Source organism: Aquarana catesbeiana, linkage group LG12 (assembly GCF_042186555.1).
Source record: "Aquarana catesbeiana isolate 2022-GZ linkage group LG12, ASM4218655v1, whole genome shotgun sequence".
Lineage (NCBI taxonomy): Eukaryota > Metazoa > Chordata > Amphibia > Anura > Ranidae > Aquarana > Aquarana catesbeiana.
Genome location: NC_133335.1, coordinates 5,259,239 through 5,284,125, shown reverse-complemented (window position 1 = coordinate 5,284,125; position 24,887 = coordinate 5,259,239). Strand labels below are relative to the sequence as shown.

At 45.1% G+C, this 24,887-nt stretch overlaps 1 protein-coding gene across 2 annotated transcripts in view; it reads left to right on the top strand.

Annotated features, from left to right (window-relative positions):
- LOC141113849 (ABC-type organic anion transporter ABCA8-like) overlaps positions 1–24,887 on the top strand; it is an 85,723-nt gene that overhangs the window by 34,326 nt on the left and 26,510 nt on the right. For both annotated transcript variants that reach the window (XM_073607169.1, XM_073607168.1), the window contains 12 exons: positions 1,074–1,193; positions 1,508–1,646; positions 2,085–2,175; positions 3,322–3,461; positions 3,726–3,845; positions 5,581–5,782; positions 6,887–7,053; positions 9,482–9,612; positions 11,264–11,401; positions 15,676–15,786; positions 18,402–18,572; positions 19,779–19,892. In XM_073607169.1, coding sequence (XP_073463270.1) covers positions 1,074–1,193; positions 1,508–1,646; positions 2,085–2,175; positions 3,322–3,461; positions 3,726–3,845; positions 5,581–5,782; positions 6,887–7,053; positions 9,482–9,612; positions 11,264–11,401; positions 15,676–15,786; positions 18,402–18,572; positions 19,779–19,892 — 1,644 coding nt within the window. The remainder of the gene's footprint in view (positions 1–1,073; positions 1,194–1,507; positions 1,647–2,084; positions 2,176–3,321; positions 3,462–3,725; positions 3,846–5,580; positions 5,783–6,886; positions 7,054–9,481; positions 9,613–11,263; positions 11,402–15,675; positions 15,787–18,401; positions 18,573–19,778; positions 19,893–24,887) is intronic.

Sequence of the window (24,887 nt, the reverse complement as noted above, 5' to 3'; positions counted from 1 at the left end):
CATTCATGGTTCCCTCAATGATCTGTAGCTCCCTAGTGCCAGCAGCACTCATGCAGCCCCAGACCATGACACCCCCACCACCATGCTTGACTGTAGACAAGACACACTTGTCTTTGTCCTCCTCACCTGGTTGCCGCCACACACGCTTGTCACCATCTGAACCAAATAAGATTATCTTGGTCTCATCAGACCACAGGACATGGTTCCAGTAATCCATGTCCTTAGTCTGCTTGTCTTCAGCAAACTGCGGACTTTCTTGTGCCTCATCTTTAGAAGAAACTTCCTTCTGGGACGACAGCCTTGCAGACCAATTTGATAAAGTGTGCGGCGTATGGTCTGAGCACTGACAGGCTGACCCCCCACCCCTTCAATCTCTGCAGCAATGCTGGCAGCACTCATATGTCTATTTCCCAAAGACAACCTCTGGATATGACGCTGAGCACGTGACCTCAACTTCTTTGGTCGACCATGGCGAGGCCTGTTCTGAGTGGAACCTGTCCTGTTAAACCACTGTATGGTCTTGGCCACCGTGCTGTAGCTCAGTTTCAGGGTCTTGGCAATCTTCTTATAGTCTAGGCCATCTTTATGTAGAACAATTCTTTTTTTTAGATCCTCAGAGAGTTCTTTGCCATGAGGTGCCATGTTGAACTTCCAGTGACCAGTATGAGAGTGAGAGCGATAACACCAAATTTAATACATCTGCTCCCCATTCCTGATACCTTGTAACACTAACAAGTCACATGACACCGGGGAGAGAAAATGGCTAACTGGGCCCAATTTGGACATTTTCACTTAGGGGTGTACTGACTTTTGTTGCCAGCGGTTTAGACATTAATGGCTGTGTGTTGAGTTATTTTGAGGGGACAGAAAATTTACACTGTTATACAAGCTGTACACTCACTACTTTACATTGTAGACAAGTGTCATTTCTTCAGTGTTGTCACATTAAAAAATAAAATAAAATATTTCCTTAAATGTGAGGTATGTACTCACTTTTGTGAGATACTATACATCTACAATAGACATCTGGAGATGGAAGGTTTGAGTTTTTGCTGATCAGATTTATTTTATAGGTAGAAAAAGTCCTTTGTGACCTGGACATAGAGAACATTCAAGACCTGAGAGCCAATAAACTGAGTGGAGGTCAGAGGAGGAAGCTGACCCTGGCGATTGCATTATTGGGAGACCCCGAGGTGAATAATTTATTGGCTATCATTTAAGAAAAACACATTGTGAGAACCAGCTTCAAATGATGGAGCATTAATGACACAGTCAATTGCTAAAATCTTCCTTTTAAAGGTTTTTCTTTACCACTTTTAATAAAACAAAGCTCAAGTTCAACGCAAACAGTCCTCATTTCTCTAAAATTCTGTAGCACATAGATGAGTATTAAAATAAATTGAAGCAAACAAAATTTGCATTGACTGAAGTTCTCCTTTAATCGCTGGTATACAACAAAAATATTCACAAACATCTCTTCTGTTTTTAAAACTACCCTTCCTTTTAGATTCTGTTGCTTGATGAACCGACGGCTGGCCTTGACCCCTTCTCCAGGCACCGTGTATGGTCTGTTCTTAAAGAGCGCAAAGTTGGCCACGTCACCTTATTCAGCACGCAGTTCATGGACGAAGCCGACATCCTTGCAGGTGCAGTGCTCAAATATTTTGACCTCCATCTTTCTGTTGTAGTTTAAATGCTTGGAGCCTTCAAGAAAAATACCTTTTTAAAAAAGGACTCAAGAGTACACATGTTCTTTCTTAGATCCCAATAAATGGCCCAAGCTCAAATATTCTGAAGCCAATCAGCATGGTGGTGCTTGCTGTAAAAGTTCACATGATCAAGTGTTTTCCTTAAAACTTGTGACCTTGACTATCATTTTGGCTAGAGCTACAACAAAAGGGTATTGTTTAAAATCTATGTAACCAATGCATCAATTTAGTGTAATAAACTGATGGTGTGGCTGTACTAGAGGTAGATGGTAAATACTTCCAACACCCAGACTTGCTTCTCACAGCATGCAAAACGTTTTAGCTTGTTGGAAATTCTTATCCATGTCTGACCTTTATCTTCTCATTTGGTTTCAGACCGTAAGGCTGTGCTCTCCAATGGGAGGCTGAAATGCGTTGGTACCTCTTTTTTCCTAAAGCGAAAATGGGGCATTGGCTATCACTTGAGGTGAACACGGAGAGCTAAACCTGCATGTAAATCTTTGAGAAGAAAATACATTTCAAGGAAGGGTTAGGATTTACCAAACGACCTCTCTAACATCTAGACTGTGGTGCAAACACAAAGGGTCTCATATGTGAACCTACAAGAAAGGGTTAGGATTCAACAAACAACTCCTTTAACATGTAGACTATGGTGTCCCATATCTGAACCTACAAGAAGGGTTAGGGTTTACCCAACAATTCCTCTAACATCTAGACTGTGGTGCCAACAGAAAGAGTCTCTCGTACATGAACCTTCAAGGAAGGGTTGGGACTCAACAAACAACTCCCCTAATATTTAGACTTAGGTGTCAACACAAAGGACCTCATACATGACCCTACAAGGAAGGGTTAGGATTCACCAAACAACTCCTCTAACGTCTAGAATGCAGTGCAAATGCAAGGAGCCTATTACATGAACCATCAAGGAAGGGTTAGGATTCACAATGCTACTCCTCTAACATCTAGACTGTGGTACAAACACAAAGGGTCTCATACTTGAAATTTCAAAGAAGGGTTAAGATTCACCAAACAACTTCTCTACCATCAAGACTTTAACGCTTTCACAAAGGGGCTTCATATCCAAAGTACATGGAAGGGTTAGGATTCAACAAACAACTCCTCTAACATTTAGGCTGTGGTGCAAACAAGAAGGGTCTCAACCTGAACCTTCAAGGAAGGGTTAGGATTCACCAGACAACTCCTCTAACATCTAGATTGTGGCACGAACACAAAAGGCCTCCTAATTGAATCTTCAAGAAAGGTTTAGCTGCCTGGAGCCACCAGGTACTATACTACATTACAAGTATAGAAGACATAGCCTGGTTGGGTTTATAGAAAAGCATAAATTTGGATGCTGTGGGTCAATGTGGCTAATACAAAGGAAAAAAAAAATTTGCCACACACTACCCATCCACCATTGTTGTGCCATTAAACCGTAATGTCTGGTAGATCAGGTGGCCCTTTAAAAGACTAAGTCTAACATTTCCAGCTTTAAAGGAATATCATGTAGGCCCATATGAAGGATCCATGTCCCTCAAAACTGGAGATTTGGTTTAGTTATGATTTTTACCTAATACCATTATACTTACTTTGTCTTTTGTTGGGCTACCAGGATGCAGGTGACCCCCTCATGTGACACAGAGGCCATGACATCCCTCATAAAGCAGCACGTCTCCAGTGCCAAACTCAGCACACAGAATGTGGAGGATTTGATGTTCACCCTGCCATTCCAGAACATGGATGCCTTCCCAGGTACGGGGATCATGTCATGATCTTGAGGGCATAAAATGGAAGCCTGTGGCATTCATTTGCAGTGAATTAATAAAAATAACAGAATAAGGAAGCAGGAAGTGTAGTGATCAGGATTCTGTAAATTTCCAGTCATATTTATATGATCCGTATGTTAGAAAAGACAGCATGGAGGGAAATGTAATTCATTGATTACACTAACCTCCTACTGTCCTTTTCATTTTTATATCTTGAAGTTCTCCTTTAACATTGGTCTGGTGTTTGCAGCTTTGTTCTCTGACCTGGAGGGACATGTGGGACAAGACATTGTAAGTTACGGAGTCTCTATTACTACTCTGGACGATGTATTCCTGAAATTGGAAGGCGAGGCCGAGATCGAAAAAGGAGGTGAGCGACGTTTTTATGTTTTCTCAATCCGGCAGTTCTGTCTGAAATTCTGCAAACGTTTATCAATTCTCAGATGCGGTGGCCGTATCAGTTTTCTTTTTCAGGGTTTTTTAATTTTATTGTCATCTGGTGATCCTGCCAGTAACACACTTGTCCTAGGGGGACAACATTTACTCTACTTGATCTCCGGAGGAGCAGCTTTGTATCTTTGTAGGACAGGAATAATAACATATCCCCCATCTCTTCTTCTATAACATGGGGACAGATATTTTGTAGTTCACAGAGACACGACAGATAAAACATACAACTTGAGATTACAGCTCATCAGAGGCGGAGAGCTCACTGGATTTCTGGCAGGCCCAACGCATTTTTCTTTTTTTTTCACTTATCAAACGGGTATAAAAAACATTATCGATGATATATGTAACCACTTGCTGACCACACTATAGCCAAAAGATGGCTACTGCACGGTCGCCCAGTTCTGGCAGTGCGTCCATAGACATCATCCCAGAACTCGGCCCCCTGTGCGCCTCCTGTCGGACACAGCTTGATCATAGATCGGGGTAAAGGGCCAATCACAGCTGATCACAGATCAGGGTAAAGGGCCAATCACAGCTTATCACAGATCGGGGTAAAGGGCCAATCACAGCTTATCACAGATCAGGGTAAAGGGCCAATCACAGCTTATCACAGATCGGGGTAAAGGGCCAATCACAGCTGATCACATGTAAACAGACTTGCCGGCTATTGGCAGTCCTCTCCTCACATGCTGTGTCTGTGGGAAGAAAGGAGAGCCGTTAACCAGAAAACATGTCAGCATATCATTGGCACTAATAATTAGTGCTCTGATTATCAGTGCCACCTAGCAGTTCCTCCTATCAGTGCAGCCTATCAGTGCCACCTATTAGTGCCTCCTATCAGTGTTGTCCATCAGTGCAGCCTATCAGTGCCTCCTATCAGTGTTGCCCATCAGTGCAGCCTATCAGTGCCGCCTATTAGTTCCTCCTATCAGTGCAGCCTATCGGTGCCATTGATCAGTGTCTCCTATCAGTGTTGCCCATCAGTGCAGCCTATCAGTGCTGTCTATTAGTGCCTCCTATCAGTGTTGCTCATCAGTGCAGCCTATCACTGCCTCCTATCAGTAGTGCCTATAAGTGCAGCCTATCAGTGCCACCTATTAGTGCCTCCTATCAGTGTTTCCCATCAGTGCAGCCTCTTCAGCGCACATTAGTGATGAAGAACACTTACTTATTTGCTAAATTTTTTAAACAGAAACTAAAAAAAACTTTTTTTTTTACATTTTTGGTCTTTTATCATTTGTTTAGCAAAAATTAAAACACCCAGTGGTGATTAAAAACCAAAAGAAAGCTCCATCTATCTAAAAAAAAATTCAAAAATTTTAAATTGGGTAAGTGTTGGATGATTGGGCAATTGTCATTCAAAGTCCAACAGCCCTGAAATCTGAAAATTGGCCTGGGCAGGAAGAAAGTGAAAGTGCCCGGTATTGAAGTGGTTAACAAACCAAAAGGAGCCAAACCAGAGAAGTTCATTGTTAGGGTTAACCGCATTCCAAGGCCAAGCTTGAGGTCAGAGTTGCTAGCAACACAGTAACAAGGACTATATTATCATGGCGATTAATGACAACAAAATGCACCAAAAGAAGATCTATGCAATTAAAGTTTTGCTGTCTATGTTCAGCATGCCAAATTTTACTTTTCTCATTTTCAATAACCAGATTACGGTGTTTTTGCCCATGAGCAAAATGAGCAAGAGGACCAGGATCACTTCTCCTCAGAGCCAGAGGATTCGATCCTTCTGATGTCTGACTCCAGTATCCCCACCATCAGTGGACTGGCATTATGGAGACAACAGGTGTTGGCCGTGGCGAGGATCCGATACTTGAATCTTATCCGTGACGTGAAAGGCTTTCGATCCATGTAGGTGATGTAATCGGTTTCTGGGAATCTCTGGTATGGCAGGACCGTGGTATGGTATAGAGAGTTAATCCATGTATAAAATTCTAGATATTGAGGGGAAGTGGTGTCAGATGGTGTTCGACAATTTTTTCACTGTGTATGCTCTCTGAACCTAGGTGTAGCTTTATCAGAACAGAGGCAAGAATTTAAGACCAGCTCTGTTCCAAACTCCCAACATAGTATATGTAGGAGATACCAGGTTCCTCCACAGGGCTCTGTGCAGTACACTTGAGTTTCTCCACATCAAACTGGTCAAACCATGTCTTTTTTGAGCTGGCTTTGTACACAGAAGATCTGGCTTGCAATTAGCGCCCCAAGATGTTCAGTAGGGTTGAGGTCAGGGATCTCTAGAAGCCGCTCATGGTTTCCACGCTGTACTGGTCAAACCATGTTTTTATGGAACTGCCATTGAATACAGAAGACCTGGCTTGCATTTGGCTATCCAACTCAACCCAAAGGTGTTGAGTAGGGTTGAGGTCAGGGCTCTGTGCAGGACACTTGAGTTCCTCTGCACCAAGCTGGTCAAACCATGTTTATATGAAGCTGGTGTTGTATACATAAGACATGGCTTGCATTTGGCATTCCCATGAATCCAAAAGTTATTAAGTTGGGTTAAAGACAGAGTTCTGTGTAGGTCACTCAAGGTTCACTACACCAAACTGGTCAAACCATATCTTTATGGAGCTGGCTTTGTATGGGGGGGGGGGGGGGTGGCACAGAACACAGAAATGGTGGAACAGAAAAGGGTTTTCACCAAACTGTTACTGCAAGGTTGAAAGAGCACAATTGCCTACACAGTCTTTGTATGATGGAGTATTAACAGGACCCTTCACTGGAGACACCTGAACTCTATAATTTGGAGGAATGACCCCATACTTTTGGCCATTCAGTATACAGTTCTCCTAAGATACTGTATATAGTCTTTTATATTATCTGATGGGTGGAGTTGGGAAGTTGGGTCTTCAAGTAGCAGATTACTGCCAAAAACATGCCAAATGCCATGTTGGAATGAAAATAACTTGTCCTTAATCTAATATGCATGTAACATGCTATATTGAATTTCAGACTTCTTTTGCTGGTATTGTTTATCCTGCCCCTGGTTATCACCACCATACTGATGAAGAGTCTCCACTCCATAAACACCTGGGAACTGACTCCACGCTATTACTTCCGAAGACCCGGAGATCGGGCCCACAGATATTACTCCAATCTTCTGCTCGTCAACACCACCGGTACAAAACCAAAAGGGGATGTCATTTTCAGTTTTCAGCACTCTAAGCTTAAATATTTACTTTGGTAAATCAAAAACGTTCTCAGTCTTAAAGCAGGACTGAAGCAGCAGTTTCCAGAACTTTTGCTATAATGTGCAGATATGTTGCACGTTTTAGTGACTTAGATTGGGTGGTCCATGCTCCACCTTGTCACTGCCATCTTCTTCTGCTCTGGCATTTTCTCTCTTCCACCATTAGTGGGCCACTGATGATGGAAGTCCAACATGTGTGTGTTATAGTTGGATCTTCCTGTCACCCAGCTCCATTCTCTTATAGATTATTGTTACTATTATACAGGATTTATATGGTGCCAACAGTTTACGCAGTGCTTTACAATATAAATGGAGACAATAAAGTTACAATACAATAAAATACAAGAGGGTTAAGAGGGCCCTGCTCAGAAGAGCTTACAATCCAATAGGGTTGGAAAAGTGGTACAAAAGGTTCTAACTGCGGGGACTGAGCTGATGGAAGTGATAAAAGATTAGTTAGAGGTGTGATAGGCTTTCCTGAAGAGATTAGTTTTTTAGGGATCTCCTGAAGGCAGCCAGAGGAGGAGATAGCTGAGGTAGAGAGAGAAGACAAGGGAACTTGAGAGCAGGAGGCCTTGAGAGGAGCAGAGAGGGGGGTTTGATTGATATTTGGAGACAAGGTTGGTGATGTAGCTGGGGCAGAGTTGTGAATGGCTTTGTATGTTGTAGTTAGTACTTTGAATTTAATTCACTGGGCAATCGGGAGCCAGTGTAGGAATTGGCGGACACTGAATGGTTGGTAAGGTAGATGAATCTGGAAGAAGCATTCATGATAGACTGAGGAGGGGATAGCCTATGGAGAGGTAGGCCTATGAGATGGAAGTTACAAGGTGTCGAAGCGAGAGATAAAAAGGGAGTGAATGAGGAGCTTGGTGGTTGTATTAGTTGACCACCAGTTCTCAATGGGATTAAGGTCTGGGCAGTTTCCTGGCCATGGACCCAAAATTTTAATATTTTGTTCCCTAAGCCACTTGGTAATCACTTTTGCCTTATGGCAAGCTGCTCCATCATGCTGGAAAACGCATTGTTCCTCACCAAACTGTTCTTGGATGGTTGGGAGAAGTTGCTCTTGGAGCATGTTATTGTATCATTCTTTATTTATGGCGGTGTTCTTAGGCAAAATTATGAGTGAGCCCACTCCCTTGGCTGAGAAATAGCCCCAGTCCTCAGCAGTCCAATCCCTGTACCTTTTGCAGAATATCAGTCTGTCCCTGATGTTTTTCCTGGAGAGAAGTGGCTTCTTTGCTGCCCTTCTTGACACCAGGCCATCCTCCAAAAGTCTTCTCCTCACTGTGCGTGCCAATTTACTCACACCTGTCTGCTGCCATTCTTGAGCAAGATCTGCACTGGTGCTCCCCCGATCCCGCAGCTGAATCAAGTGTAGGAGACGGTCCTGGCGCTTGCTGGACTTTCTTGGGCACCATGAAGCTTTCTTCACAAATTCAGTGGAAATGTTTTTTTGGAACTACCGTAAGTTAATTTTCATGGCAAAGAGGGACTTTGCAATTAATTGCAATTTTGCAATCTGATCACTCTTCATAACATTCTGAAGTATGTGCAAATTGGCATCATAAAAACGGAAGCAGCAAACTTAATATGTGTGTCATTCTCAAAACTTTTGGCCAGGGCTGTAGATGGAGCTGGCGATCATCGGAAATAAAGATATTACTCACATTACGGCAATTATTTGTGACAACTGTGTGAATGCTTGGGGCTTCCACACGGCAAATATTTTTTATCCATTGATCTTTAGGCATAGAAAATCTGCAACAATATTAACAAAGAGTAAAACACATTTCCAGCTATAGGAGTCATCCCTGCAACCGCCTGAGAATGTTTTTACTACTAATCCGTACATGTTACTAAGCTTCCTTGTACCTATACAGGGGGTCCCCTAGTTACAAACATCCGACTTACAAACGACTCCTACTTACAAACGGAGGGAGACAACAGGAAGTGAGAGGAAATCTACCCGTAGGAAGGGAAATTCACTCCTGTAAGAGCTATTATGGGATAAAGGTACCTCCACTGATGCATTATCACCAAGGCTTGTTTCCACAACAACCCAAAATTTTCAAAATCCAATTGTCATTGGGACAGAAAGTGAGGTGAAATCTTCTGAACAGGAGCACACACAGCAAAACAAATGTTACAGGGGTGATAACCCTTTCCTATGTTATCCAAAATGCTTAAAAATAGTTTTTTTGGCTGGAGCTACACTTAAAAAATGTACCTGTTCCGACTTACAAACAGATTCAACTTAAGAACAAACCTACAGTCCCTAACTTGTTTGTAACCCGGGGACCCCCTGTATTATAACCTTCCATAATGGTGACTTCCAGTATGTCTCCACATAGGTCTCCCCATTGAAACTATTGTCCATGGTGTCATGGCTCAAGATATCGCCGTGGATGTTGTGGATGGTCCATATGATGAAAACACTACGGCCTACAACGGCGCTATCGAGATCACACGAGGCAACAACGCGGTAATGAAAAATTCTTACAAAGTAACATTTCTCCACCACTAAGGATACTGAAAATAACCCAACAGGACTGTTATCTTACCATACTCCTGATGTATACATCACTGACACATCACTGTGCTGAGTACTAATAACATTATCACCAATCTATCACTAATCTATAATCTAATATGTTATACAATATATGGCTGTAGTATGTGTAACTCCAACCATCACACCTATATGAGCTTGTTGGACATCCTGTTCCAAAAACCATGGCAATTTTTATGCAGTTGCTCCCCACTTCCTCCCTCTATGTCCATTAATATAGAGTCCCCCCCCCCCTTCACCCCATGGCTATTAAAATGGAGTTTCCCCCTTTGTGGCTTAAACATCCTCCACTCTTCTGGGAAGGCTTCCACAAGATTTTGGCAGGTGCCTGTGGGAATTTTTGTCAATTTGTGAGGTCAGGCACTGATGTTGGACAAAAAGGCCTGGCTCGCAATCTCCGATCTATTTCATACCAAAGATGTTCTATCTGGTTGAAGTCAGGACTCTGAGCAGGCCAGCCAAGTTCCTCCACTCCAAATTTGGTCATCCATGTCTTTATGGACCTTGCTTTGTGCACTGGTGGGCAGTCATGTTGGAACAGGAAGGGGCCGTCCCCAAACTGTTCCCACAATGTTGGGAGCATGAAATTGTCCAAAATGTCTTGGTATGCTGACGCCTTAAGAGTTCCTTGCACTGGAACTAAGGGGCCAAACCTAACCCCTGAAAAAACAACCCCACACCATAATCCCCCCTCCACCAAATGATTTAGACCAGTGCACAAAGTAAGGTCCATAAAGACACGGATGAGCGAGTTTGGGGTGGAGGAACTTGACTGGCCTGCAAAGAGTCCTGACCTCAACCCCATAGAACACCTTTGGGATGAATTCAAGCTGAGACTGCGAGCCAGGCCTTCACATCCAACATCAGTGCCTGACACCACAAGTGCTCTTCTGGAAGAATGGTCAAACATTCCCATAGACACCCTCCTAAACCTTGTGGACGGCCTTCCCAGAAGAGTTGAAGCTGTTATAGCTGCAAAGGGTGGGACAACTCAATATTGAACCCTACGGACTAAGACTGGGAGGCCATTAAAGTTCATGTGCGTGTAAAGGCAGGTGTCCCAATACTTATGGTAATATAGTGTATGTACTCCAATAGCACCCCACTGTTGACAAAGCATTTCTTATTAGTTTTGGATGGGGTAGATAAGGGTGAGAGCCTCTCTCAAGTTGTATTACTGTCTGTGTTCCCACTGATGATTTTCACCCTTTCTATTTGGTCCTGGTCCTCTCACTTTCTAATGCGGCTCAAACACAAGACATTAGGGAAGATCTCCCCAGCAGGATACAGACAGCAAAAGATAACCTAATAGGGGTTTCAACGCTGCCCTACTCTATCCAAAACTATACACGGCTATACATACACTCTTATTTCAATTGTATTGATGAAAATGCATGAAATAAGTTTATTTGGCCTTGACCTCTACAATTCCTAGACTTGAGTTCCAGTGTTGGCACACATTAAGCAGACGGTTAAGGCATTCACAAGTCCAAAATGATTCTGCTCAATATATCATTTATTTTGTATGGTATCACTTTTCTGCTTTTATTTTTTCTTTTTTTAGGGCTATGGGTACAAAATAATCGGAAACCCCCGAGCACACAATATCCTCCCGGTATTGGTTAATATTATCAGTAATGCCTTTATGAGGGCCTATAACTCCACGGAGAGGATAAGAGTATGGAATGACCGCATCATGCCTGTGAGTACCTGTGTAGCGCTCACCCCCAAAAGGGGAAGCTGATTTTTTTATCCCAGGTTCTTTTTCCCACACTGGTGTAGTAGCGGACAGGCACCCTCTAACAGTCACTCTTCTGGCTCAATGAGCAGTCTACAAGTATATTTTTGATGCTTTATTGTAAGTTAAACTTTCATAGGGTGAAGGGAGGCTGTGGGATATTTCAATAACACTATGCAAAAACGTAAGGACACTTCTCACTTTATCAAATGTCTTCATACAGTCCCTCTAGCAGCATGTAGGCAGGCGCAGTTTACTTTCTCCACTGCAGGTGGAGAGGAAATCAGGAGGAACAGGGTTCCTCTATGGTTTCCTGGGTCACAGCGGAGGCTATCCCATTGGATGATGCTGCTCCATGTGACTCTGGTGGCCATCTTGGGTCAGGCAGAGCCTTTTAAAGGCCCTGGCTCAGAGCTTTGGTGCACATTTGCGAGTTGGTAGAGTAGGGACAGGTGTTCCGCCTGGTAGGGACAAAAGTAGGGGCAGGGAAAGGTTCCTGACGGGGAGGTAAAATTTAGGGCTCGCCATCTCTCTGGACAACTGTGCTTTTGGGCACAAGACGACCAGATGCTCTGGGTTCAGCTGCATTCTGCTTTGTCTACACGCTATTGGAACTGTGAGTGTTCCCGCTTGGGCTGCCTTCCCACCAAGTTATTTGTGAACTGTCCCTGCATTATTTTAATACAAATCCTTTCATTGCACTGGGACTGAGTGTATTATTGCTGCACCACTGTGCTGCACCCCATCTGCAAGCAACTGAGAGACAGCGATATAGAGGCACCATAGGAAATGTCTCACTTTAAGCAAGCTCCGGCGCTGATGCACAAGGGATAGAAACAGCGCACAGCCACTAGGATCCTACATATAGGTCTGTGCTCACAAATGTTCCTGGATACTTTGATGTCTCCTTTCCATATCAGCCAGACATTTCTCCCATGAACTCCGCTCCAGCAAGATCCAATAGAACGAGGGGGGGGCTATTTTACTGGATCTTGCTGGAACTGAGCTATGACACATCTGGGAACTGGATGATCACTAGAACAGCCCCCCCCCCCCTCAGCTCTGAAACAACTGGGAACTTGATAATCACTAGAACAGGCCCCCAAGCTAGTGGCGGCCAGTCCATAAGGGGCGTCGCCCCCCAATCCATGCGTCCGACCCCCTAATCTACATGCGGGGCGCCGGACGCATGAATTCCAATAGGTTTTTTTTTTTGAAGCACGTGATTTAGAGCCAGAGGCTCTAATTGGCTTAAAAAAAGGGTGAGCTCGGGGCCCACCTGGTTGTATGACAATAGTGCCATTGATGGGGAAAGTGCCGGGATGAAGACCCGACCGGGGGGGGAGGTTGGCTGTGGATGCATTGTATGCCCCCCCCCCCCCCCAAAGAAAAAAACAGCCGCCACTGCCCCAAGCTCTGGCTGAACTGGAACCTTGATGAACACTTGTAAAAACTTCAGCTGCACTCTCCAGAAAGGGGAGCAGACCTTTAGGCTGGGAACGTCATCTCCTTCTGTACAAGAACCCTGCTGCTCCAGGCTGCAGACGATTTATGCACACACCCATCCACCTACTGGGCTTCCTCCCACAGGGATTGGCCGAGATCACATGAATTTTCAGGCTGTGGGTCTGCCCCTTCCAGCCCACTTTATTCTAAAATCCACTAGAAGGCAGGGGAAAGCAGTTGAGCCTCCAGCCAGTGAAAACTAGAACAGCCCGAAATAATTACACACTGATCCACTGATTATAAAGGAGACCCAAAAAAAACTAAATTTACTTGACATTTCTAGCAACCTGCTTTACTTTTGTGTCATAGAAACTGGCACAGAGTCTGCTCTATTATTATCAGGAGGAATGTGTCCGTTTTCAGTAGATACGCATATCCTTGCCAGGGGCCTGCCATGCAGGATGTGAGTAGCAGACCGCTCACCTCCCGCTCTCTGCCCATGCAGTGATTACACTATATGAGTTTGCTGCCCTTCTCCTCCCCCCTCCTGCACTCAACTGAGCAGACGGGGTGAGGGAGGGAATTTGGGTCGGGCAGAAGGATCAGTAGCAGTGGCGGCCCATAATACAGGGCGCACAGGCACCTGCCCCCCCCCCATCCATGCATGCGTCCGGCTCCCTAATCTACATAGGGAAGGGAATATCACCACTCCAGGTGGGTCAGCCAAAAATGGGATAAAACCTCTCCTCTAGTTTAGAAGCCACAGGTGCTAGCAATGCATATGGCAATAAAATAGAAAGAAATTCTGGACAGCCGGACTCCAAAAATTGCCTTTTATTCAAAAAACAGGATCAAAAATACATGCCACAGCAGAACGGGCAGAAAATCTGACACGTTTCACACTATAAACAGTGCTTAAAGTGGGGTTCCACCCAAATTTTGAACAATATCTGTATGTATTCTCTTCCTTGCCTAGATGCTGACATGCCGTTTAAAAAAATTAAAATCGCCGTAATTACCTTTTATTTTTCTATTCTTCTTTGCACTTCCTGGTTCTCCTCCTGTGGGAGTAGGCGTGTTTCTAGCCTCTCCCAGACTCCTGGGAGCTAGTCTCAGGCTTCCCAGGATGCCACTGAGCATGTGCGGGAACGAGCGGTGAATGCTGGGAGCACAGCATTCACCGCATCCAGGAAATAAATGCTTGTGGGCTTCAAATGCCCACAATGAAGATGGAAACCGCCTGCAGTGAATAATATAAGTTATTCTTTCCGACGAAATCTGACACAGGCGGACATATTACCCACAATATGTGAGTATGTAATGCTGAGAAGAAAAGTTTGTGAATGAACTCAAAAAAAAAAAAACGATAGATAGGTGGACCCCCGCTTTAATCATAGCTATAGTGTGAAACGCGTCAGTTTTTCTGTCCGTTCTGCTGTGGCATGTATTTTTGATCCTGTTTTTTTAATAAAAGGCAATTTTTGGAGTGCGGCTGTCCAGAATTTCTTCCTATTTTATTCCCTAATCTACATGTAGAGCGCCTGACGCATGTGTTTTTTTTTTTTTTTTTAAGCAAGCGATTAGAGCCGGAGGCTCTAATTGGTTTTAAAAAAGAGCACTGCGCCCTGAGCCCACCCAGTTGTGTGACAATAGCGAATAAATATTCGCTATTGTCACTCTGATTCTCCTCCCAGGCCAATCAGGAAGTGGATCCTGAGACCAGTTTGCCGATTGGCTAAAAGGAGAAGCGAGCCCATAGGCCTAGGAGGAGGAAGGAGGAGAGGCAGAGCCTCCATGATGCCGAGGAGGTAGACGAGACTGCCGCCCGGAGGGAAGCGTTGCCCACACCAAAGATGGGGTAAGTGCAGGACTTGTATCCAAAGGACTTGGGGGGGGTATTTTGTGTAAGTGACCCAAACGACCCACAGGGTGCTGCAGGTGACCCAACAGACTGGGGAGGGGTGGCTGTGGGTGCACTGTTTGCTGCCACCCCCCCAAAAAAAAAAAATTACCGTCAGCCACCACTGATAAGTATCATACAGCTCCAGCTGAACTGCTCTCTGTGCTGTGTTGGTCACAGACACAGCATAGTTCACACAGCAGGTCAGTCCTACGTTTTAAAGGTGTTTTTTGCCCTTTTTTGTACTTGGGCTTGGGATTTGTTCCTTTTTCTCAGGTTAGAAGGGTGGCACAAGAATAAGGCCTGCACCACCCTTTACTAATTTCCCCCATTGTGTCAAATTTATTATACAACTTGCATACAGACAATGGATCTCTAGTTATAATTTCAGTGCACTAGTTCTCGGGAAAAGCCTGGAGTATGGGGGGGGGGGTCTGCAGCAAGAATAATCTGGATAACTGGTATCAATATGGAAGGAAGTATAAGTTACAACACACGGGGGGGGGGGGGCAAGCCTAAAAACAAATCACTGTATAAATACCACAAGCTTTAGCACAACTGTCACAAATTATCCCCGTATTTTTTTAAAATATGTTTATCTCCTCTGATCTCGATTTTCGCTGGCCAGCCCCTGATGAGCTTTTGCACGGGAAACAGAAAATGGCTCCTCTTCCTACTCATCCTATGGGTGAGCTGAATGGCTGGAGGCCACCATGAGTAGGGCTCTCCCCCAGGAATGAATGGGGCCCCTGTGCATAGTGGGAAGAGGAATAAGGGCACATTTGTTGGCTGTGCAGTAGGAGGGTAGGGCCACACGGGGAAGACTGCTGGAATGGATGGGGGGCATGTTTAACCTATAGTCATCCTTAAAAAATATTTTTTCTGTCACCAGGACTTTGAGGAGTACAGGCTTTATGGGACATTCTACATAGGAGTGACGTTTATGATTATTGCGTCTGGACTTGCCCCCTTCTTTGCAATGACCAGCATGCAGGATATGAAGGTTAGTATAGGCCAGGGGTCTTCAAACTTTCTAAACAAAGGGCCAGTTTATTTTCCTTCAGACTTTAGAGGGGCCAGACTGTGGCCAGTGGAGTGGAAATTTCAACACATCAACATCAACACATTTGGTAATTGGGGGAAGAATAGTGCCCCATTGTTGGTATTATTGGTATCAATGGGAGAAATGGTGCCCCATTGTTGATGTCAGCTGGCAGAATAGTGTCTTGTATCAGTGATTGGAATAGTGCCACAAGGGCCGGATGAAGGCAAGCAAAGGGCTGTTGTTTGGAGGCCACTGGTATAGGCTATAGTACTTTATTGCTAATGTAATGTGTTGTCTGGTTTCGATTTAAAGTGGATCTCTACTTTGGGAGTCCAAAAAGGGAAGGGAGGGCAAAGGACTAATCACCAGTAATACCTGTGGGCTTCCAGTAGCTGACCATTTCTCCAGTACTGACTTACAATGCCCTGTTCTGTGTCTGTGTGGAGATATCCATGTTGCTAGAGACAGCACTTTGCTCCTCATGTCAGAGCTGCCCCCAGAATACTGATGGTTATCTGATGACTTCAAAGATCACAGAATGGATAAAACAGAATCCGGAAGATCCTTGCTCTCTAGGTCCTCAGGTACAGCTTCCTATTCAGCAAAGAGTACAATGAGCAGTACAGTAGTGACATCACCAAATTTCCAGAGACTACCAGACTTAGCAACAGGGAGATCTTTGCACTGTAAGTCCTAAGGTACAAATTCCTCTCCAGCAAGGAGAACAGTGAGCAGCACAGTAGTGACATCACCAAATCTCCTGAGACTACCAGGCTTGGAAACAGGGAGATCTTAGTACTGCTGGTCCCCAGGTACAGCTTCCTCTCCGGCAAGAGCAGTGAGCAGCAGAGTAGTGAAATCACCAAAATACCTTAGACTACTAGGCTTGGAAGCAGGAAAATCCTTGCACTGCAGGTCCTCAGGTACATCACAGCACAGAAGTGACATCACCAAATCTCACTCCAAACCTCCTGAAGTTGCCAAGCTTGGGAGCAGGGATATCTTTGCACTGCAGGTTCTCAGGTATGGCTTCCTCTCCAGCAAGAACAGTTTGTAGAAGTGTAGTGACTTTGCCAAATCTCCTTAAACTACCAGGCTTGGAAGCAGGGAGATCCTTGCACTGACGGTCCTCAGGTAAAGCTTCCTCTCCAGCAAGGAGAACAGTAAACAGCACAGTAGTGGCACCACCAAATCTCCTGAGACGACCAGGCTTGGAAACAGGGTGACACTAGCACTGCCGGTCCTCAGGTACAACTTCCTCTCCAGCAAGAACAGTGAGCAGCAAAGTAGTGCCGGATCATGTAGTGTCCAGAGCGAACATGCCAAACTGCACCCGCCCAAAATGTATGAGCATTGTGTGTCAGCAAAAATCCCCCCCACAAAAACTGCACTAATCTGCATGCTTAGCCCCAAGTATAAATTCCCCCTCCTCCCAGTACAAATCCGCCCCTCTGCTGAAATCTCCCCTCTCAGCACAAATCTTTGCCACCCATCCCCCAAATCCCCCCAGCTCAAATGCCCCCCCCAAAAAATCACCCCTCCTAGCACAAAACCTCTACCCCTAAAATTTCCCCTTCTAGTCCCTCTCCCAGCACAAGTCACCTTCAAATCCCCCCTTCTAGCACAAATTTTCTTCCCCCCCATCCCCCCTCCCAACACAAATCCCCCTATGTCACCACTCTTAGTATCCCCCCAAATGTACCCTTTTAGAATACTTACCCCCTGCCGCCCCCCCAAATTTCCCCTTCTAACACAAATTCCCACCCTCCCCCAATGTCCTTGGGGGCCCTCACCTAACATGCCCAGAGCAGCCACACCTTCTGCCCACCCCTTGTCCCGGCCCTAAGTGACATCACCAAATCTCCTAAAGGATAGATTGGAAGCAGGGAGATCCTTGCCCTGCAGGTCATCAGGTAAAGCTTCCTCTCCAGCAAGGAGAACAGTGAGCAGCACAGTAGTGACATCACCGAATCTCACTCAAGGTCTGGTGAGACTTGCTGTCTCTTCACTTTTTAAATTCAGGTTTACTTTAACTTATAAATTTGTGTCAGTGGGGTTTATTTACTAAAGCTAGAGAGGGCAAGATTAGTCACAATTCTGCAGAGAAACAAATCAGCTTCCAGGTTTTATTGCAAAAGCTTAATTAAACAAGCTGGGGTTAGAAGCTTATTGGTTTCTCTGCAGAATTGTGACTAATTTTACCCTCTCTAGCTTTAGTAAATAAACCCCAATGTTTTTTCCAGTATGCTTCCAACTGACTTACTAATGGGATCAACCCTAGCATAGTCTGATGGGAAGAACTCCTATCAGGGTTAATTGCCGAAAGAAATTTTCCTTTACTTCCTTCACTGCTAAAAGATTACGATTGTTTTTAATGTCACCTGCTTCCATCTCAGAGTTTTTCTCTTGTTGTCACTAGGACAGGAAGTGAGGAAAAACCTTTCCCTCCTTGAGGCCACAAAGAACCAACAGAATCTGACAGAAGTTTGTGAATGAAGCTCAGCTGTTTATTGAAGGTCCAGCTTTTATGTATGTTGGTCATGATCACAACCACAGATTCTTTCTCCTTCCAGATCAAAGCTCGCTCCCAGTTGCGTATTTCCGGCCTTTTCCCATCCGCGTACTGGTTTGGACAAGCCCTGGTGGACATTGCCGTCTATTGGTTCCTTCTTTTCCTGATGGTTGCCATCCTGTTTGCGTTCGGCCATCCCGTCCATCTGTCGTTCTTTCACGCGGTGCTGCTTGTGAGTATTATCGCTCAGCTTTTCACAGCCATGCATTTAGCTGAACCTCTGGAATCTGATGGCCCTTTTCACACGGGCGCCTCCGTGTAGTGGAATCCACTTGCTCAGCGGGGGGATCGCTCTGCTGATCCCCGCTGAGCAGGCGGATGACAGGTCAGTGCTCGCTCTGCAGGTCCGTGTCCGCTCTGCTATTCAGAGCGGACACGGACACGGTCTTGCTCTTCTCTATGGGGAAATCTGATGGAAACAAACCACCTGTCCATTTCCATCCGATCCTTTCTGATTCGCCAGACGGATGGCAAATTGGACCACCATCTGTCTTGGTTTTTGTAGGCAGGATCTGATGGCGGGGGGTGTTAGCGGACATCCGCTGCGCTATAGAAGAGACTGCAGGGTCCGATCAGGTCCGCCTGAAAAACTGACAGGTGGACGGACCTGAACGGACAGCCCATGTGAAAGGAACCTGTATTATTTAAAACCCAACAGGACTTTTCATTTTAAATAATCTGAATACCTTCCAGGTGAATCAAAACAAAAGGTGAGCAAAGTCTTACAGTTGATTTTTTTTTTTTTTCGAAATCAGCCACAGCCTGGTTAGAAAAGCCTTTCCCTTGTAAGCAGCTTCAGAGAAAGACTCATGCTCTCTGTGTGGAAGGAGTGGTCTCTCTGGAGAGGTCCAACACGCCTTCTGCTGAGTTATATCCAGAGCTCTCCAATCGGCAAGAATTATGAACTTTTCTGAATGCACAGCAATAGGTCTGCCTGAGCAGGGGGCGTGTTGGTCTGCATGAAGACTTTGCTAACACATATTGTTCAGGCCTGATCCATCATCGTTATCATTAGAAGCTGGTCCAAAACAATGATGTCATCACTGGGTCCCTGTGCTTGTCTCAGTGCAGGCAGATCATGGCTGGTGGGAGGGGCCAGCAGGGTACTATACATAGCTTTCTGAAATTTTTACAGTACCCTGCCTTAGTATTCCTCTCAAGAACCTTCAGTCCTGATGCAGGCAATGTGCTCCTCCTTGTAAGGAGTTATGCAAATATCAGCCTGTATCGGGGAGCCCGTACAACTGTGCAAGACTGAAGGGAAGGTCAGGTTTACGATGGTCCCAGGCTACAATAATATCATGACGATTCTACATTTGTCCAATGTGTGTGGATTTGGATTACGTTTGTTACGTCACAGTTATGTTTTTGTTTGCAGATTGTGGAAATTGTGGGTTACGGCATGGCCACGGTCCTCTATGTTTACTCAATCACATTGGTGTTTGGGAAGAGGAAGATTCATCATGACCGATGGTCCTTCTTCTTTATCTTGGTAAGTAGGTGACATCGCCTCCAGCAGGTCACTTCCACTTTTTCATGTCTAAGGAGGGCTACAAATTGGAGAACATTTGCTCTAAGACACATTCTCAATCATAGATTTGTCACAGATCTTCAAATACCGTACAAAACACAAATGCCGGTTTAAAGAAAACGGAGTGGGGTTCTTCCCCCCCAGTCCACATCAGGCCATTTGGGTCTGATATGGACTGGGGGGAAACCCCACACCAAAAAAAATGAAAGAAAAAACATTGTGGGGGGTCCCCAAAATCCATACCAGACCATTATCTAAGCATGCAGCTCGGCAGGTCAGGAAAGCGGGGGAACGAGCAAGAGAAGAAGGAAAAGACAACGACACTGACAGAGGGAGAAGATATCACCAGAAGGAGGAGACAGCGGAGGGAAAAGACCGGAGGAAAAAGACATCAGAACAAGGAAAAGACCTGAGAAAGAAGACTTGTTGGAGCTATGACGGGGGACATTCTTCAAATAATAAAGGACTTGTCAAAAACCGTCACTTTGTTTTTTGTAACACTACACTTCTTTTTTTTGTGTGAATGGGTAGGGGTACAATACCCCACACTAATTCACATGGTGGTGCCTTTCAGATTGCCTTCCAGATTCCGATAAGCCCCCTGTCCACAGACCCCCACAACCACTGGCCAGGGTTGTTGGGAAGAGGGCCTTGTTGACATCAACATCATGACAAGATGCCCTCCCACCCCAAATCACCCACCCCCCCCCATGTTGAGGGGTCGCTCCCCCACCCCCTCCCCTTTCCTGACCTGCCAGGCTGCATGCTTGGATAAGGGTCTGTTATGGATTTTGGGGGGATAATTTTTTTTCTTTTACCTCCATTTTTTTTCTTTCAGCTGTCAGCGGGAAATCCTTTGACAGCTGATGAGTCATTGGTTGTTAAGGACACGGCGGCCAGCTTCCCGGCCTGCTTCTTAACAACCAGCTAAAATTCTCATTGTACTAATGCACCACAACCGTGCTACAAATGCACCACAACCATATGCCAGTGTGGTTGTGGCGCATTACCATGGACTTGAATAGGAGGTGAGAAAGGCTTCAAACACCTCCTGACTCGACATGAGACTTAAATTTTGAAGCGAAGCGATGCTAAGGCTTTATGTTTTTATAATGTGAACAACACTGTGTGCTGTCCATTGTATCATTTGCATAGGTGTTTCAGGGGTGTTTTTAATGCCCCTCAAATGCCTGCTTTTAATGCCAGTGTGAACTCAGCCTTAGATATGTGGCAGTTTTCTACAGCCCATTGGAGCCCCAACTGGGTCCCAAGAAGTGCCAAGAGATGAGAGAGTCAAGATGTGGAGATCAATACAGACACTAATGTTTTGAAGTGGTTTATCAGGAGCTGATACGTAGGCAGGTTGCCTACAGTGTATTAGCTAGACAGTTGGCTTGTCCCGGTTGGGGAAGGGGTTATTAACTGTTAGCATCTCAGTTCCTGAGCTTTTTTGGACCCTAATTAACTGCTCTGTGATATAAATAGAAGGGGAAGGTTGGGTTCCATGCCCCCATTCCCAGAGATGACATGGCTATCATGGTGCACTGAGAGAATTGCTGCGCCCAGCAGTCCATACTGGGAGACCAGAGGATTGCCAAGCCCTGGAGGATGCCAATTATGGACTACCACCTTGTTGAGGTACGCATGGACAGCTTAGTTGAGTCAGACAAAGTATGTTGTACTGGAATGTTCAAGTTGGACTTCTCCACAAATGTTCAGTAAATTTGCATCAACTGTTTTAAGCCTGGTCTGAAGCTATTTAAAAAAGTGCATGATGGTTTCAAGTACAAGGGTCAGTGAAGCACATGTGGGGTATAAAGCAAAGCCACTACAAAAGGTTAACTCAGTAAGACAAGTAGGAGAAGGGATGTGGTTACTATGGGTAACCAGTACCTGGTAAAAGGTACCTGGTATGGTAGAGGGTCCTCTGGTACAGAGGGGGATCAGTTGTCTGGCTCCCTTCCCAGCAGTTGGTAATCTGAGTGTATTAGGAATGGAGCAGCATTACAGAGACCCACAGCATATCTGCATGATACGAGAAAGTGGAACACTGGTGCACTGAGAGAATTTCTGCACCCAGCAGTCCATCAGGAGGTACTGGGAGACTGGAGAATTGCCAAGCCTTGGAGGATGACAATTATGGACTACCACCTTGTTGAGGTACGTCTGGACAGCTTAGATGAGTCAGAAAGGGTATGTTGTACTGGAGTGTACATGTTGGACTTCTCCACAAATGTTCAGTAAAGTTGCATCAACTGCTTTAAGCCTGGTCTGAAGTAATTTAGAGTGCATGATGGTTTCAAGTACAAGGGTCAGTGAAGCGCATGTGAGGTATGAAACAAAGCCACTAGAAAAGGTCCACTCAGTACTACAAGCAGGAGAAGGGATGTGGTCACCACGGGTAACTAGTAACGAGTAAAAGGTATCTGGCATAGTAGAGGGTGATGTGGTAGCGGGAAAGTGGAACACTGGTGCACAGAGAGAATTTCTGCGCCCAGCAGTCCATCAGAAGGTACCAGAAGCCCGGAGAATTGCCAAGCCTTGGAGGACGACAATTATGGACTACCACCTTGTTGAGGTACGTCTGGACAGCTTAGTTGAGTCAGACAGGGTATGTTGTACTAGAATGTACATGTTGGACTTCTCCACAAATGTTCAGTAAAGTTGCATCAACTGTTTTAAGCCTGGTCTGAAGCTATTTAAAAGAGTGCATGACGGTTTTAAGTACAAGGGTCAGTGACGCACATGTGAGGTATGAATCAAAGCAACTACAAAAGGTTCACTCAGTAAGACAAGCTAGAGAAGGCATGTGGTCACAAATGGTAACCAGTAACTAATACAAGGTAACTGGCATGGCGGAGGGTCCTCTGGTAGCGAGGGGGGTCAGTGGTCTGGCTCCCTCCCTATCAGTTGGTAATCTGAAGGTATTAGGACTGAACCAGTATTACAGAGACCCACAGCATATCCGCATGGTATGGGAAAGTGGAATGAGTTAATAAAGTGCGCGCATGAGGTCCAAGTCAGGTTCATGGTGGGACCCCTGTAACAACACCCCGAGTATGAAAGGTATGAAACTTCAATCAGCCGAACAAGGAACCCATACAAATTATTCTCCCCCAAATATGAGACAAGGCTCTGTCTTGAGGGTCAAGCAGGAATCAACTCATTTATTTTTACACATGGACACAACAGATAAAATAATTCAGATACTCTTTCCCCCCACCCTTGGAAAAGAGGGCGGGTTAAACCGTCCATTGACAATAAACACACAGGTCAGGTGTGTTCAAACTTCTCATCAGTACACAGTCTTATCAGCAGGGGGGTGCTGGAGGAATCCCCCCTCCCTCCATAGAGATACACATCCTGTGATCCAAGGGAGACAGACACAATAGAACATTGGAATACAGCCCCACCCCAAACCAGCACAGCAACCAGTACAAAACAGCATGAGACAACACACAATATATACACACAACATTGTGAAGCAGTCACTATTAGGGATGAGCTTCGTGTTCGAGTCGAACCCATGTTCGACTCGAACATCGGCTGTTCGATCGTTCGCCGAATTGCGAACGTTATGGGCCGTTCGCGCTAAATTCGTGTGGCGCGTCACGGCCCATAATTCACTGCGGCATCGCAGTGCATTGCTGGCTGATGATTGGCCAAGCATGCACTATGACCCGCATGCTTGGCCAATCACAGCGCTGTCAGTAGAGAGAGCTGTAATTGGCCAAAGCCAGGGTGGCTTTGGCCAATTATGGCTCAGGGGATTTAGTACACACCCCACACTATATAAGGCCGCCTGCACGGCGGCCCTGTGTAGTGTGTGTTCCGGTGTGCTGAGAGATAGAGAGAGAGAGAGACAGTGTCATTTGATTTGAGTTAGATAGATTAGGCAGAACAGTCAGTCAGTTAGCTGCACTTACAGTGTATTGTGTATATATATGCATCCCAGGTGTTGCATATATATATATACACTGTATTCAGTTTAGCTAGATCTGTTCCTGTTATCTTCTATCTAGACTATTTACATTTAATGCAGTGCGTCCTGCTCACAGTGTTCAGCTAGATCCGTTCCTGCTATTTACATTTAGTGCAGTGCGTCCTGCTCACAGTGTTCAGCTAGATCCGTTCCTGTTAAATTCCTACTGACCGGCAGGCTTGTCTGGTTACAGTATATAAAGCTACCTGAAGAAAATTACAGGTGTTCTATTTGATCCTATTAGTACCACGGTCAGGCAGCTAGACTATTTACATTTAGTACAGTGCGTCCTGCTCACAGTGTTCAGCTAGATCCGTTCCTGTTATCTTCCTACTGACAGGCAGGCTTGTCTGGTTACAGTATATAAAGCTACCTGAAGAAAATTACAGGTGTTCTATTTGATCCTATTAGTACCACGGTCAGGCAGCTAGACTATTTACATTTAGTACAGTGCGTCCTGCTCACAGTGTACAGCTAGATCTGTTCCTGTTATCTTCCTACTGACAGGCAGGCTTGTCTGGTTACAGTATATAAAGCTACCTGAAGAAAATTACAGGTGTTCTATTTGATCCTATTAGTACCACGGTCAGGCAGCTAGACTATTTACATTTAGTACAGTGCGTCCTGCTCACAGTGTACAGCTAGATCCGTTCCTGTTATCTTCCTACTGACAGGCAGGCTTGTCTGGTTACAGTATATAAAGCTACCTGAAGAAAATTACAGGTGTTCTATTTGATCCTATTAGTACCACGGTCAGGCAGCTAGACTATTTACATTTAGTACAGTGCGTCCTGCTCACAGTGTACAGCTAGATCCGTTCCTGTTATCTTCCTAATGACAGGCAGGCTTGTCTGGTTACAGTATATAAAGCTACCTGAAGAAAATTACAGGTGTTCTATTTGATCCTATTAGTACCACGGTCAGGCAGCTAGACTATTTACATTTAGTACAGTGCGTCCTGCTCACAGTGTTCA